This window comes from Anopheles gambiae, chromosome 3, assembly GCF_943734735.2.
Source record: "Anopheles gambiae chromosome 3, idAnoGambNW_F1_1, whole genome shotgun sequence".
Classification (NCBI taxonomy): domain Eukaryota; kingdom Metazoa; phylum Arthropoda; class Insecta; order Diptera; family Culicidae; genus Anopheles; species Anopheles gambiae.
This window is the reverse complement of record NC_064602.1, coordinates 17157869-17175077: the sequence shown is the minus strand read 5'-3', so window position 1 is coordinate 17175077 and position 17209 is coordinate 17157869. Positions and strand designations below refer to the sequence as shown.

The window sequence follows — 17209 nt, the reverse complement described above, 5'->3', positions numbered from 1 at the left end:
ATATATTGGCTTAAGAACATTATTTTCAATTAATACGCCAAATAGTAATCTTTGCTTCGAGAGAACGTATAAGATGGGAATCGCCTCAATTCCCAAATTATAGGAGATGTGGTGAAAATTTCTTTCGTATAAAAACACAATCAAGAAACGTTATATTGAAAAGTTTGTTATATATTTTAGCTTCAATTCGCTGTGTTGCTACAATTTGTTAAAGTCGTTACATTCTGGTCTAGGTTAATCACAAATAAATATGTACAGTGCACGAAACCTTTCGAAAGACGCACAAGCATCAAGCTCCTATCTCACGCAGTATAATACTATTTTTTCTTCAATAAATCTATGAACAAATTCAACTTTTCGTTACAATACAGCGTCAGCGTGCCGATACAGTCGAAGCTACTAACATGGTCGATACATTTATCGTGTGCATTGCTTTTGTTCGCCTACATTTTTACTCGTTTTTCTTACAACAATTCCTTCCATCAATTTTACGCATCAAACTGACCACGATGCAATGAAGGTCTACTCGCAAAAATAATAAAATTAAAAGCGTAAAAACATAAAAAAATAAAACAACCTCCACATGTCTATCTATTTACATTTGTACTAGAAGGGGGAAGTGTAAAACCTAGAAACGAGTTCATCAAAACTGAACCCAGATTGAACAGATAAGAAAATAACCTTACTATACAAATTTGTTAAGTCAGTCTGAGCTTTGGAATTCGCATAAAGTGTGCGTCTAAAGAATTCATCCAAACGTCTCTGCTTTGTCTGTCTTCTTTCGCGTTCTCTTTTGCACAAGAGTATAGTGTATAACTGACACGCGATATCATATGGCATTTCTGGAAACAATCCGCACTAGCTATTCGAAACCGATAACGAGTGATCGTAGTTTGGAGATGAAGATTCAGTCTTATTATCAACCGGATTGTAAGGGTTTTGGGGAAAAACGCTCAGCTATCGAATGTCGGCACCATTAACAAGCGTGTAGACTGACCTTTAGCGAGGTCCCAGGTTGGAGTTGAGAGAGGGGAGATATTAGGATTTATATATAAATTGATTGCCGTTAACCGCAATTGACCGAGATCGCTGCTGGATCAATTGATCATGATCAATCGAAACAGTCAATCCATTCGGTTTAGGGTCAATCGCAACCGACTCTACGCTTAGCTCACTGGGGAAATTTCCGAAGAAAAAAGGTTTGTCGCCACCCGAAACCGAACGGTTTGAGGGTGAAACTTAAACATTAAGAGGAACACACACACGCACACGCGCACACAAGCACACAGCACAATGAACAAAAAGCACTCAAACACAAACAAAACGCACACATTCAATGCACTTACATTCTAGCTCCGCGAGCGATCGTACTTGATCAGTCTGGAGCAACTAGCTTAGTGTCTTCTGGAGAGGGGTGATAGGAAGTATCTAGTTCTGTCTCACGGAATGCATCCCGTATGGCATCGTGTGGTGCAGTGGTGGCGGTGGTGGCGGCAAGCTTGTGTTCTGTATGCTGGCCGTACCATTCTGGCCATTGCGCGATTGCTGCTGTTGCTGTTGCTGCTGCTGGTTCGAGGAGGACGATGAGGACGTCTTCCGTTCGTAGTTGGGCAGCACGGTACCGACGACCGGGTTGTAGGTGCTGCTGCTGTTGCTAGCGTTACGCGTCGGTGGCGTCAGTGCTGGCCCGGGGCCATGGTACGAGCCGTACGAGCTGTCGTCCGATTGGGCCGAGTGGATGCGCCGCTGGCCGGCGGCCCCACCATACATCGATTCCGGCCGGTTGGTGGCGTTGCCGCGCGAGAACTTGCAGCTGGGCGGTTCGTCACGGCTACACGTGCGGGAAGGAACGGGGCGAAAACGAAGTTCAAAGGAGAGAACTGTGTCAGTTAGCGGGGAGAGCGAATTAGATGGGTAGGTTCGAAAAGCAAGAAGAAAAGACTCTCATTGCGCTGAGATTGCCGCTTACCTGTTGGGATCTTGACGGTCGAACTTGAGCGCATCGGTCGAGCAGTTGGGATTGTTGCGCGAGCCGTAGATTGGCTGGAAGCCCTGCCCCGGTGGCCCATCACCGAGCGGTGCCATCTGCGGTGGCATCTGGGAGCCCATGCGCCCGTCGCTGGGTGGGCCCGGTTGTCGCATCGAGCTGCGAATGCCGTAGATACTGTCCGAGCGCTGCTGCAGCTGGTTCTGTACGTTCTGGTTCTGGAGGTGTGTCTGCGGTGCGGCTGACACGCGCAACGGGTACAGGCTTTGGGCGGGCACTAGCGGACCGGAACGTACCGGCAGGTCACGGTTCAGTGCGGTGTTGCTCTTGGCGTACACGGACTGCGAACGGTTCAGGTTGGCACGCGTCAGCGGCGGTGACTTGCAGTACATGGACTTGGTACCGCCGTAGATCGGTTCAACGCGCTCCACCTTGGACGTCGGTTCGGCCGTGTAGATGCTTTGACAGTAGCGTTGCTGACTACCGGTCAGAGTGCCGCTCGGTGGCCGGTACTGATGATATTTGCCCTGGTGCGGTGGCTGTTGCTGAGGTTTCTCCAGGTCCATGTCGTAGTTGATGTCGTCTTCGGAGTTTAGGCTCGAGTCGACGTCGTCCTTGGTGCGTTTGGAGGAGCGCTTCGCGCTAAAGATGAACTCGTGCAGCACACCGGACACGGCACCGCCAACCATCGGTCCGACCCAGTACACCCAGTGGTTGTCCCATTTGTTCAGCACAAACGAGGGACCGAGCGAGCGGGCCGGGTTCAGATAGGGCATCTGCAAATGGGAATGGGAATGAGGAAAAGAAAGAAGAAGAAAACACATTAGACGCTTTTGTTCCGGCAGCAAACATCTTCAGAAATGTCATGTAAGGATGTCCCATCAGGGGGGAGAAGACATCTTTTCGTCGTCCTTTTCTTTTAAGCGATTGGTCACACGTACGCAGGCTACTAAGCGCTGCACAAAAACGGGATCCTCTAAGCGTTCTAAGGATCCAAAGAACAAAGAGCGTCATCTACCTGGCATCTTTGGTCCCGGTGGTTATTGTTTGAGGCCGGTTTGAGAAGGATATCCTTCTTGGTTGTTGCGCCGAGCGGATTTTATATCTCAAGGAAGTGCCCGTTCCTCTCTCACAACATCCCGTCCCGTCCTTTATTCTAGCGTAGCATTCGTGTCTCGCTTCATCAGAAAACAAGGATCGTAGATCGGTGATCCTCGGCTCAGTCTACCTGCCAGTCCATTATTTCCCTTTTTTTTAATGCTCAAACTGACACCTCTTCAGGGGTTCTACGACTCCGCGCAAGCGTTGCGTATCGCAATGGACAACAAAGCAGGGGAAATGGAAGCGCGCAAAAGCAGATAACTAATGGATGGAAGGAAGAAGGAATCAACCCAAGCACGGTTCCACCGAAGCAGAAAGCGCTGTTCAAGGCAGGTGTTTTATCCAGATTCAAATTTCATACTTTTACAACGCTACGGGGAAGATTTTCAACCAAAAGAAAAAGACAGAGAGGAGGAGGATTGAAATCGTTTTGTCTATTACCGCACCGGTTCGCTGCTGCTCAATTCCACCTTCATCAAAGCTTCAAAACGGAAATCGCTTGAAGGAAGTAACAAAAAAGGTATGATACGGATGAAAAAACGCAAGAATTTAGAGAAAAAGAACCTTCCAACACACTGCCCACAGGAACTAGGAGGAACTGTACGCTGTAGGGGTGTCGTGATGTAGAACACATCATTTTATGCTGGCAGGCAACATGTATGTATGTGGACACATTGATCGCTTATCGCTTAATGCTTGGTCCCTTCCCAAATGTGTCTCTCCCTCTCCCTGTCTGGCTGTGAGTGAGTATGTGTGTGTGTTCCCAATAATCATTCGCTTTGTTTGTGTTGCGAGTTTGCCTGTAGCCATAGCGATCTATCGCTGATGGGTTTTACAAGTGAGGGAGTGTAAAATTTGACCGTTATCGGTACCGAAGCGAAAAAAAACGAGACGCTATCGGACGAGTTTTGTGGCCCATCATCCCAAGGAGCGACGCTTACGATGATATCTTCATTAAATAGTGGATTTTGAGTTGCTCGATAACAATCAACCCAGGCTAGGAGCATTTTAGGATGGGTGCAGTGTTTTGTTACTGCTTTTTTGGGTTCTCCTTTCCTCCTTTCCATTTTTTTTGTTGGTAATGCCCAGGCTTATCGTTTTATCCTTGCTTTTACGATCGGTCGTAAAATGGGAAGTAAACAGTGGACCGATCACGCGGATTCGAAGCCGGATTGCAACAATGATGTTGTCCCCGAGGCCCTCCGAGTTCTGTGTGTGTGTCTGTGTGTGTGTGAAATTGAAGTCATCCCGAAGGCACAATTAGACCCCACGCCGGGGTTGGCATTGCTCGTTTGATCTTACCGATACGAAGCTGCACGCACTGTACGCCGCACCGATGGCGATCGCGGACGAGCCGAAGTACTTCTTGAACGAGCTGGTCGAGATGAGGTACGCCAGCACGACGATGAACGTCAGGATGAACTCGACTCCGAACCGCTCCCAGGCGGCGAGGGATGAGCTGTGGGAAACGGCCGCCTGCAGATTGCCCTGATAACCGGGCACGGTGACACTGTGGAAGATGAAAGAGCAAAAAAAAACCGAAAAGATAAGAAACATTATCAAATACACGAGAGCGAAGCAATGCGAAAATTTGACATTCATCCCCGGGAAGTCGTTCCGGGAAGATGAGCAGATTTTCGAATGTCAAAACCCGGTACGGATGTCAGGTAATTTGGATAATGGACCGAAAATTGGTTCGATGCTTTGCAGGGAAAATCCTTTACAGGCTCATCACTTCTTCCACAGCGCAGAAGATGACAGGTAGTACAGGTTCTGGCTGTCCTGGTTTTGGGATTTTTCGGTCACAAAATTTCCCAAACTTAAGGTAATTGCAAAAAGTGTGTGTGTGTGAGAAAGATGACCAAAAGATAATAGGCTAACTGTGCAGAATGGTGACCTCCTGGGGCTGCGTTTTTCCCTAAGAAGGTAAGTGGTAAGAATTGACACAAAACCTTACCCCTTGGAGGTGGTCTAACTGTTTCGAGGCTAAAATAATTTAAATGTTTTTGTAGTGTACAAAAAAAGGCTGTTAAATACGAAAGCAATTCATTGTTCAAGTGTCACATCCTCCCAAACTGTTTCTCGGTTGGGCTCGTTGTGATGGATGAAAATTGCAGATAATTGTCCTTGTGCTAATATGCTTTACAGTCGAAACCCCGCCGAGAAGGCCTAACCCTCCTAACTGTTGTTGTGTCTAAAACTCGCGTGAGAACGCTTGCATTTTGTGTGTATTTTTTGTAACAGGTTTGAAAGGCTGAGCACTCGAGACACTTCCTGCACACAACACTTGACCGAATATCGGGGATTGTGGTGCACATGTTTCGAAAAATCCACCAAAAAAAAAAAACTATCCTCTAATTGATGTCGAGGTTTAAAATGCGCTTCTTCAACTGCAACGTAGAGCAGCAGCAAAAAAAAGAAGACTGACACATAATTTATTGTCGTTTTTTGCTTCGGAAGGGCAAAACCCAACAAGTGAAATTTAATTCAATTACGATATCATGCACTACTGCACAGTGCCTGAGTACTCTTCAGACATTTGATCGCAGCTGACAAGTGTGTTTGTTGAACCCCTCGTTCTCTCTCTCTCTCTCTCTCTCTCTCTCTCTCTCTTTCTCTCTCTCTCTCTCTCTCTCTCTCTCTCTCTATCTCTCAACTACAACACATTTGTGTGATGTTTTAAACATTTGAAGGGGAAGTTTGGCAGCAACAATAATAAAAAATGGTTCTAGATCCGGTTTTGATTTTCCAGTCCAGAAGGTAAAGGGCATTTTTGCGCATGAAACGAACCGCGAAGTGATCGAGGGGATAGGAAGTGGATTTTAAAGTTCATCACTGTGTAATTGATACATGTGGCGGGAGATGGAGAGACAGTTTAAACACCACACTGCACTAGCTCGACACTCTCGTAATCTGTGATCATGCCAGGTCTTTCCACGTCCTTCCACTTGCAGCATCCAGCAAGGGAGAGTCTATAGAGCTAACCGCAACACAGGAGGGTTGGCTTTCCAATGCGCATCGACGAGGTGAAATTGGCCAAGGGAGAAGCGGGGCTGTGCGAACAGTTGTTTGTTTTTCTGTGACCTCCGCTGTTCGGAACAAGCAAGGGCGCGAGAGAGCATAAGGGGCGCTACACCGCGCCTGCATGAACCTTTATTTCCCCCTTCATACAAAAAATCACAGGGCGCAGTGGGTTTGCAGGTCAAAGTAGTTTGTTACAGTTTTTTTCATACTTGCGACCAATCTAGGGTCTAGGGACAAGTGCGCATTACGCCGTGCATTCGATTCTCATGTTTTTTGTCCACGGAATGGACCATCTAGCAGGAAGTGCAGCATTGCAAACATTGGCCAATCGGTCGACAATTTTGCAACGGTGCAATAAATTTTAAAACCGCTGAAACTTTTACGATCACAATCAACTCGATGTTCGGGCTCGAATTGATTGTAATTGTCCAAAGTGGAACGTTTTGTCCAACGAATTATTTTCGCTTCACTTTGTCTCGAAATGTCTTTCCGCAAGGCATCATTCTTTCCTCCGACTCGGTCCAATTTCACTCCTCCTCAACGTCAACGTCTGTCGATGACTTGAAGTGGTCGGAAGATAATTGATTCGTTAGCTTGCTTCCGCTAGCTTTGGTACGGGGGCACTTTCTTCACACCATCGTCACCGCCCAAACCACAACCGACATCTTCACATCTTCCACGAAGCGTTCCTTGCAATCCTTTCCCGTTGCGACTGCCTCCTTCGGAAGTGCATAATTGTTGGCATATGCAGATGTTATTCACTCGACGACAATCACTTCCTCGTTCGAGTCCAATCCAGTGTGGCTAAGCCAATCGAACAAGTACCGTCCCTCTGCGAAGTGCGAGCCTCGCAGCAACAATAACAACCACCCGATGAGGACACGAGTTGCGCCCACGGGTGATTGTGGTTATTATTTATTTGCATATGGCACACAAACGCTAACCCGCGCTCTCTCGCGCCATGTTTCGTGGGGTTGGGAAAGGATAAACCCAAAAACCCAACAGGGGGAGGAACTATTTGCTTGGTGTGCTTTATTTTGGGTGGAAAAAGTGTATCATTTCCATTGGAAAAATAGGCGAACGGTGCAACCCCTGAGCCGGAAAACACATTCAAAGTGCGTGTTATGGTGTCTATTGTTTGGCTTCCGTTAATCAGCAAGGACGACCTTCGGAGGGCATAAAAAATAATCATCCTCCACTTTGGCACTTGTTTTCGCGCGAGATTTATGGCCATCGTTAGGATCGAGGAACATTTTTGGTGCATTTTGGGTGTACTTTTGTGAATGCAGTGCCATGCGGCGCCAGAGAAAGCATACAACGATGTGAGGGATGGGTGTTAATCTGGCACTCTTTTGTTCTGGCTGGATGGAACTGTTGGACTGTTTTTTGATGACACAAACTACACACAGGTCGATTAAACAAGTGGCAAGGAAGCATAGGGTGCGATGCAGAAGAGACGCTCACTTGCAGCACGACCAGCATTTCCAGCCAAATGTCGATATTTGTGACGTTCTTGTGAGAAGAAAGACGGAATCAGCGACAACAAGCCAACAATGCCAACGTTTGCGTTTCGAATCACGTCCCGAGTGTAGGGGTTTGTGTCGATCTTCCGGAGCCGGGAAACAAAACACGTCACTGCGTTCGATCACGATCCAGAATAAATCATTTGCCCCCTTTACTTCATTCTCAGAACGTTTAAAACACTTCCCTCCGGGCTTTGCGTTCAGTTCGGCGGCACTGATGGTTAGTTCGCTTCCTGTCACGCCAAATCGTCCACTTCCCGTTCCCGTTCTGTGGTTACGTATGCATCGAAAATAACTTAATTGCTGTCGAACGGGACCGCATCCAATCGGTAGCTACCCTTTTTCGGCTTTTAAAATTGGCAAATCATCTTCGAGCCGGCGGCATAGCCTCGGTTGCCTTTTCGTTGCATCCCAAAATACACACAAACACCGGCCGGTAGGGTATGCATAAATTAGCAATAAAATTTCACAGTTCTCAAACCCACTGCTGCCCCTTTCGTGCGCGCAGTTACTGTGGCGGATTGCTATCGATTTCGGCAGCGGTGCAAAACTGTCATCAGCAAATTAAGGTCGTGGTATGCAAATTAAATCGTTTGTGACCGTGAAATATGCTTCCAATCGGTGGTAGCGTGAGAATCACAGCCCCATGTTGCGTGTAGCTATCTCGAAAGCACATCTCGTTTCGATTAAAATGGTAGCTCGCTTCGGGGGAAACGGTTAAAATAGAAAAGCATTCTGTTTGCACAACTGTTGCTCTTAAAAATCGCATCAGGTAGAGGGTCAACTACGATGCTTCGAGCAAACAAACCCCGCAGGTCGTATTGTCAATTCAATACCAATGAAAGGTCCTGCGGATGGTTTATATAGGACAAAGGTCTCAAAAACACACACACACATGCGCTTATTTAGGCGATATTACTGCGTAGGACAGGTCACAGCAGCTTTCAATTCAAATTCCATCGCACTACAGGTCGGTCGGCTCATTGTCGAGGAGGTTGGAAAAAAGACACCGGCACCGGCAGGATCGACCCACGGCGGGGTCCTGTTTTGTTCTTTTGGCCGAGCTCCGAGCTATCGCTCCGAGAGCTACTAAACAAAAAAACCTTCAGATATGCACACAAAACGGACGGAGTTTCACCATCGTCGTAGGAGTTCTCCGCTTTTCTCCACTGCGCCAAACAAGCGCCCTTCCAAACATGGTTTTGTAAACGCTGCTTACTTCCCTCTGCTTTGAATGCGGTAGTGCACCTGGTTCCGAAAAGGGATTTCTCGTCCCTTATTTTTTCTCTCTCTCCTCACAATTCTCATACCACATTTCCTGTGCGGCATGTTCGTTTCATATGCGTATTTGTATTCAAAACTCGGTACGGTAAAGAGCAAATGGTGGGGGGGGGAGTAGGAACAAAACCGAAAGGTTCATATGCTTAAAGCTCACACACATAGAGCGCGGACCTGAGCATGGAAACCTGTAACCCTGGCAACTGTGCAGCCGGAACGAACGAAAGCACCGATTCGCAGGATAATTTTCCCAGGAGGTCGAAGTACAGGTCGTGGTGGGGTTTTTTGTTGTTGCTTTTGCCGTTTCCCTGCATAACCTACTGGGGTGTTGGTGAATGGCTGTGTTTGCGTCCTTTGGAGTCAGCGCATGAAAACAGGTAGAATTTGTTGGTTTTTAGGTGCGCTAATATTTAGTCCCTAAAGGGGGAAAAAGCAAAGCGACGTTGGTACATTCCGAATTTATACAAAATCAAATTTACTTTCACTGAGTTTTTAACGTGCATATCCATATTTCACGAGATGAGATGCTTTATAAGCCTAATTGGATCAATTACTCTCCTTAACCCGAATGGCAAAGGACAAAGGAACAAGTTCAATAAAAGAGCAAAAATAAGTCTGGCAATATTCTTTCCCACATTCTTCACGTTCCAGGAATTTTAGATCCTTCGAAAATGCCTTTTCCAAAGCGAAACGAAAGCGAAAAAAATACTCCACAAATCTCCTGCCGACAATCGACGTCTGCACATGACTACTACCGGGTTGGGGATGATACACTTAGCTCGTCCAAGTAAAAGTACAATGACACCAACCTTCCAGCGATGCCGCTCTTGCACTCTCACTCTCTCTCTGTTCCTCTAAAACATACATCTCCCAGTGTCACCGAGCTGGCGAGCTGCACAGGAAAGCTGCAAACCCATCTGCAGTAAGATCCCGCGGGAAACCACTTGTCTGTTGGCTTTAAAACGTATGTAACCATGGCGTGTCTCTCTCTCTCCTTACCCCACGAACTGGAAGCAACAAATTTAAGACACATGTTCACATGCCAGTTAAAGACAGCACAGGGACACACCCGGACTTCCCAACGGCGTTGGTGATGGTAGCTAATGACTGTCGCATAGGCTCCCTGCTCCCTTGCACAACGCTCGTTCTGTAACCCTTTTTCCCGCGCGTTTCTGCCCGAAAAAGTCACTGAAACGATGAGTGACACTTCAAACGCGCGTTCGTCATGTGCGCGTAGACGGTTGCAGTTCCCATGAAAGCGGCAACAGCATCACGATGCAACGCAGGCAACTCTTGTCAGCATCAGGGGTTGCTTCCCCTATGCAGTTTAAAATCTCGCTCGTTGTGGGGCCACAAACAAGCACGCTTTATCTGAGCGCTGCGTTTGAAATGGAGAGTGTTTAATTTACATCGAAACCAATTATTATGCCAAGATGCATCCAGGGAGAAGCTGTGAAAGCCACAAAACTGGGGCACATCAAGTGGGAAGTCAGCCGTCGTGGAGTTGGCTATGGGAGTTGGTGCCTGCCAAGCGTTCTTTACGACGACGATGCGGAACCACGATGTGACTCGGTAGGCTCGGTTGTTTCGATTGTCGGTAAGGTCGCAGAGTGCATTTGATGACAGATTGAAATGTGTTCCAGCCCGATGGACCAGTTGTACGACATCTCCCAGATAATTGACGCTCATTCTCACCCTCTCGAGCAGGAGTTCTTGTTCTAGTGGGGACCGCCACGACACATCTATCTGGAAGTGGAATAAAAGGCATATGGAAATCATATGCTTCTGGAACCAAACTTCATCCAGATGACAAAGAAGCCTCATTTTGGAAGAAAAGAACACATAACGATCGTGTTTAAATTTTGGACCTCTTTTTTTGCGCGTTATAGATGTCCACATCTTGCTCGCTTTGTAACACAATCACCAAAGAAATCGAACAAAGCGACACTGGAGAAATACTTAGAGGACAATCTGTCCGATTACTTCGGGACATTCGGGTGTGCTCCACACCCAACAAGAAAAACAGGCCTGAAAAAAAAGAGAGCAACCTAACCCCAGACACGAAATCAGAGAAGGACAGGACGGGAATCGTTAAGCAGGCCCACACCAAACGAAAACAGAAAAAAACGGCCCGTAACCCAAAGCGTTGCAGCTGTCATGAGCTGTTCGAACGTGCGCGTGTGTGTCTTCAAGACAGCGGCGAACGATCGCGCGTTTCAGTTTGAAAAGGCTGGTCAAATTATTCTGGTCAAAAGAAGGGGGATTTAAATTCTGTTGGGGTTTTCTGTTGGACGAGTTCGGTTTTTGTTTTCCTGCTCTTTTAGTTTTTGATACGCACGACGGGATATTATGATGACCCTGGTGGTGATGGTGGCCGGTAAGTTACGAGCCCCGTGAGCATGATGAATGGATCACTGTGTGCTGTTGTTGTCGTTGACTTTTCAGCTGCATTGGTCGACCTCCTCTTTTTTTTGGTTGGTTCGTCAGAATTGATGGTTTAATTCGACGCACGGCGGTGAAAGCATGCGCGACTGCACTTTTCCTGTTTCGTGCCCATGCATAATCGTGACCGTTTGTATGCGTTTGTGATTGAAGATGCGGGCCCCCGGGAGAGGAAGGCACTGACGCCAAAGTCCAAGGGACGTAATCGATATGACGTGATAAAAATCGAACCTACGACTGCATAACCGGTGAACAGCTGTTCGTTAAGGAAACGCTCCTCCCCCGGGCGTCGAAGAATCGAAAGCATTGTCCGGCTGGACGTTTGGGGCTGTGATGTGGGTTGTTTGACTGTACACAAAAAATAAACGGGGCAGTAAACACCTGGCACCTGGGATTTGGAGCAGAGTGTATTCGGGCAGTTTGTTTTTGGTGAATCAGCGCTGGAAGGTTGATTTGTGTTGCAGGAGTTTCTTATTAAATTAACTGATTCTAGTTTAGCAAATGAAACACATCTTGAGCCTGATTTTGAACCACTTTGGAGAGGATCTTCCAAAAGCTCTTCCAAGAAGTAGCAAGCGTTAATTTGGAACACAATCCTCCAAAGATCAGCCAACCAAACCTGAGCGCGATGCGCAGATGGCGTCAGATTTCGAATCGCATCCTCAGCTAAGACGAATGGCGGGCACATTCAACAGATTGCTACCAGGGTCGCCCTTCAGGATCCAAAACGCGGACAGAAGGCAACCGTACCCAAACAACATGACCAACGAACGACGATACAGGGAGAGAGAGAGAGAGTCCTTGCAAAGGATTTCGTTTTTTTGTTAATGTTTGTGATGGCTTAAAATCCAGCGTTTAAGCAACTCGACTACAGAGCAAAAAAGAAGCGGGAACCTTCAGCACCGAAGCGAACAGATAGAAGAGGATCAGATTTTGACCTGAACCTGAAGCTATCACCGCACCAGGAGTCCTTTTTTCACTAGGAGACCTTTTTTCTGGCCTTTCCATCTCTCCCATTCGCCTGTGATTCTTAAGGCGAAAGGCAAAAGACGGCACCAGACCCGAAGCAACAGCTGCATCGGTGCTAGTGGTTTGCGCCGCAGAGATACGCATCGGCGGACATTCCCATGCAGGCGGTGGTGTTAAGCGCAGCATCCCGCCAAAGGATCTTAACTGTACGTTCTTTCTAGAGTTTCTTCGTTTTCATGTTATTCTTCCTCCAAAATGGCCGCCTACGAGTGAAATGTGAAGGACTTGGTTGCCACTGGGAGCGCACTGAAATCGCGCCAAATATTGAGTTGTTTAGAAAATAAACTCTCCAGCTTCGGTAGCCTCATCCTAATGGCTTTTCCAGAGCCTGACTTATTACGATGGTGACTCGAGTTGTGCGGTTGGAGATGCACTTGGTGAGAGATTTATCAACCGAGTGTTGTCATAATTTTCCAACCAAAATGTTCCCAAGGATTGCCTACAGTCTTCACCCGAACATGGCTTGTTGACAGGCCACGAGCAAATTGCTGCCACCTCGTCATGAACCCGCTAAAACGGTACCTAAATCGTTGTGTTTTGTAAACATTCACTGCAGGTCGATGATAGCAACGCATTCAAAACTGCAGCGCGGTGCATCCAATAAATAAGGATTTTGTTTTGATTTGGTAATGGCCGTCGTTTACGGATGAAATGAATGGCCACACGCTTGTAGTCTCATTTTCTCTCGATCTGCAACCAACTGATGAACATTAAGGGGCAATTTGAATGTGGGCAGCATGTGTGAGTTTGTGTGTTGTTGCATAACCCCACCACCAGCTGACAGGTTAATGAAGATAGATCGATCGTGTTACACACACTGTCGAAGGTGACGATTTAGAGGGATTATGCTTAGCCTAAGCCATGTAGCACACTGCAAGCGCCAATTATTGGACTAGAAAGGAAACGTGAGCACGCGTCAGAATGAAATGTATCTTATCCATTTGAACGCCATTTCAAATAAATAACGCAAAACGTGTGCATACAACCTTCAACAGTGGTTCGATCGAAAGAGTTCGTTCACATTACCAAACGTGCTCCCTGCTTCGTCCGATTCGTTCTTCTTAATTGTGCCTAAATTGACGAAATCTTCACAAAAAAATCTATCGACTCTCGGTTGTTTGCGGCGCGCCAAATTGCTTCCAGGCTGCACGCTTCGGCCTTTGCCATACATGAAAGGTGCACTTTAGAGGAAAAAAGCTGCTGCATATTTTGCGGCGATTGGCATATTTTCACAACCTCGCCGAGGCACACATGCCAAACGTAAATCGGCCGGAGAAACAACAGCGCAAAGCGTAGAAGCGAAGAATGTATCACCTGCCGGTGATTACGGGGTCCATAAATTATCATTGGCTGAAGGAGACCCACCACCACCACCACCAGCAGCAGCATCGGCAGCAGCAAGAGTAGCCCCAGCTGGCTGAGTTGAGCGGATTTTTGACCGAGGTTATCGTTGAACTCATGTCTCTTATAGGATTTTTTTTAAATTTACTCCAAATTTCGAATAAAGTCACAATTAATCTGGCTTGTTTATCGGTAGCTCTACTTTTTCGTTCCCGTTTGCACGATCGTGTGTGTTTTGTTTTGTGTCAACGCTCTTCAAAACTTACCCATACAGCAGGGCCGCACCAGCAATAGAACCGCCACTTTGCGCCACAATGTACAGCAGGGCACGCAGTGGTGAAATTTGGCGCGAGACAAGCATCCCGATCGACACGGCCGGGTTAACGTGGGCACCTGAGAAAGAAAGGAAAGAACACGAGAGGTAAATAAAGAGTATGCAATTAAATCCATCATCAATCTTCGGTCATACAATATAAACTGCATTCGGGTTTATCGTTTGTGTCGTAAGGAAAGAGAAATTGCTTGAAAACAACTGTCTCATGCTCAACTTTAAAGTTCTGGCTCCAGAGCAACCAACCTCCAAGCGGTGGAAATTCAATCGTTGGTGGTGCTTTTCCCTTCTCTACCAAAAAGCGAGATAAACAGAGATCGGGAAGGAAAGGCGAAATTGAAGATTTATCTGCACACAATGGCTCTTACTGTGGCTTGCGCTCGCTTATAGATGACCCCTGAAGCGCAAGGATCTTGCCTTATTGTGCCCAAGGGATTCTTGGAAACGGATCGTCCTGCCGTGGTCGTCCCTGCGGCACTGCTGGAAAGTAAAATTGGCACAAGCTGCCTGCATTTTTCTTTTGCCAGGGTTGTATTTTTTTCTTCGTTCGGCTGCTTGCTTCATCTTGGGCCTACTTCTTCTTTGAGGGCCTCGGAAAGGGCAGATGTGTTATGCTTTTTTTTGTTTCTTGTTGGGCTAAATATCTTCTTAGGCTGTTCTCCCGTGCACGTTTCGGCGTATCTCACATGAACGATGGTATAATGGTGGTGGTTTTGTGCTGATGGTGCAGGCATACGCATTTCTTTTATGCTTACGAGCGCGCCCCGTTCTCGGCCGTTCTTTATGACCCGCTGCAAATACATATTCAGCGTGGAGAAATTACCACCATCCACTGGCCGGTCCCGGGTGCACCCAGGTCCACGCTGGCGAAAGGATCCTTGTGTGTGCCCATTTGCTCATATCAGCGTATTATTTTCTGTGCGTCTCTTCTTCCGCGGTGCGGGCATGTTTGACGTTCAGCCTCCGATCTTGCAGCGAGACAGGTTATCAGCAAAAATTACCAAAACTACCGCAGAAAAAAACGCGTGTGGAATTTAAGAAAAACACGAACCAATGACACACGCTCCGCTCCGAAAAAATGCTTTTCCCCCCGGGGAAGTGGGGACCGGTCGAAGTTTGGTGAAATTATAGGGGAGAGTTGTTTCATGTTTACGTCCATTGCTTTAATGATGATTGTACGCACGGTGAGGCACGGGTAGCCCTCAGGAAGATGTGTACGTCTCCACTCGAGAGTGCATCCGACAGCAGCCGGCACACGACCCACAAACCACCAAGCCACGGGTCCATTTAATCGATGTAATTGTTTCTTCTGCTTTGGCTCCGTTGTAGCCGACCATGCAATTAGTGGGGTACTTTCTCTCAGGCGATCGTTTGTTGTTGTTTTTTATGTTGCTTCGACCGATCATCATCGATCACGGTTGCAGAAACGCTTGTTCTTAGCTTATGCTTCGGTTCGGTTCCAAACACACACAAAAAACGACCATCAACAGTAGCGACCGGTTGTCACAGAACCTCCATTAGCAGCGACATCGTGTAGGGTGAAAGTAGTTTATGTAGATTAGCAGTTGGCGGCAAACTTACCCGAAATGTGCAGGAAACACTGCGTTAGCGCAATCATGGAAAAGCCGGACGACAGGGCGGTGGCCAGCAGGACGGAGGATACGCTCGCGCCGACCCCGGCACCCGCCGCCGCACCGCACACAATAAACACGTAGAAGAAGGAGGCCAAACTTTCGCACGTAATCGATCTGGATGATATTGGAGAGGAGAGAGAGAGTACAACAAAAACCATTAAACGAGATGAGCTTAATATTGAATGACACACGCCGGTGGATGAAATTTTAAAATTCAATCATCGACTAGGGAACTTGAGCAGTTTTTAATCGGAGAAGGAGAAAAAACGGACCAGCCTAAGTGAACATAAAACTTCACTACCCAATTCTTATGCATATTTGATCGGAGTGTGACCGTTGGAATGGGATTGGGTTCTAGCGAGAAGGGAAGAATCTCCCCCCGTAACATGCAAACGTTCCCTATATTGAGTTTTATTGGCTTAAGTGTGTGACGCTTGGTTTGGTGTGAGTGTTGTTGCCTCCCGACCCGTCAGCGTATGCTTATCGCGTAACTTTGTGCGCACCACAAATACACATATCGCACTCCGATAAGGTGTCTGTGGTTTATTTGAATATCCGTTTAGTTTGATTTTGTAATTCTCTTCTTGTTACGTTACCTCCATAGCTCCAGACTGCGCAGCTCGGTGTGCATGTTGATGCGTCCCTGCAACGACCGGGACAGCTTCTGGCCCGGCTCCTTGCGCATCGCCTCGAGCCGCTCGAACAGCTGGACGATGTGGAAGTCGATGCTGGTGTCCGGTACGTGCAGGCTTTCGTCCGCCATCGTTCGTGCGCAGGTTAGTACACACAATTACACAAACCCACACACACACACGTAGATACGAATAAAATCACTCAATCAAATCAATTCTCGACCCTTCTGCTCGGTTAGTGAAGGGGACGCGGCTCTTCTTCAAAAGTCGAGGTCAATTGGGCAAAAAATGCTGGAATGTTGTTCAAGTTCGACCGCTATACTGACCACTGGCATTAAAAAAAAACTGCACACTTTTGATCTGCCACACGACTTAAAACACACACACACACACACACACACACTGCACACTTGGAATATGCTAAACTGTCCGCATGGTTGGTGGAAGCAGGGAAGTAGCAAAAATCGTTTATTAACCACCACTTGTTGAATAAAGCTGCAGCGAATGCAGGAAGAAACGCACACTGCCCCACTGTCACAGTACGATGCACACGGAACGAATTCGGCCGGGGGTTCGATCCCTCGGTGCCGGGGCGCAAACAACAAAAAAGCACGTCCTTCCGTTACGAGCGTACGACTACGAGTGTGCTTCGCGTAGCATAAAATCATGCTCACCGGCTCGCGCGGCATCGAAGCAACCGAGCAACACTCGGTTCTCTTTTTCCCCCGGCGAGAGTGTGAAGGAGAAAAAGAGAGAGAGAGAGAGACAGCGAGAAAGAAAGCAAGCAAATAAGGAACAAGACAGAGAGGGAGATGAAATTCTCTTTTTTGCTCTTCCTTTCTTGCTCCCTTCGCAACCGGGAAGGGATTTTGTCCCTCGCTGTTTTA

General features: G+C 47.3%; 1 protein-coding gene across 1 annotated transcript; it reads right to left on the bottom strand.

Annotated features, from left to right (window-relative positions):
• Positions 1–150: 150 nt before the first annotated feature.
• LOC1275623 (neurogenic protein big brain) lies at positions 151–16986 on the bottom strand. The gene is made up of 6 exons (XM_061656450.1): positions 16287–16986; positions 15638–15804; positions 13992–14118; positions 4391–4598; positions 1970–2763; positions 151–1831 (listed from the first exon to the last, which is right to left on the bottom strand). The coding sequence occupies exons 1-6, from the start codon at positions 16451–16453 to the stop codon at positions 1429–1431; spliced, it is 1866 nt and encodes a 621-aa protein (XP_061512434.1). The 5' UTR covers positions 16454–16986; the 3' UTR covers positions 151–1428.
• Positions 16987–17209: the final 223 nt, after the last annotated feature.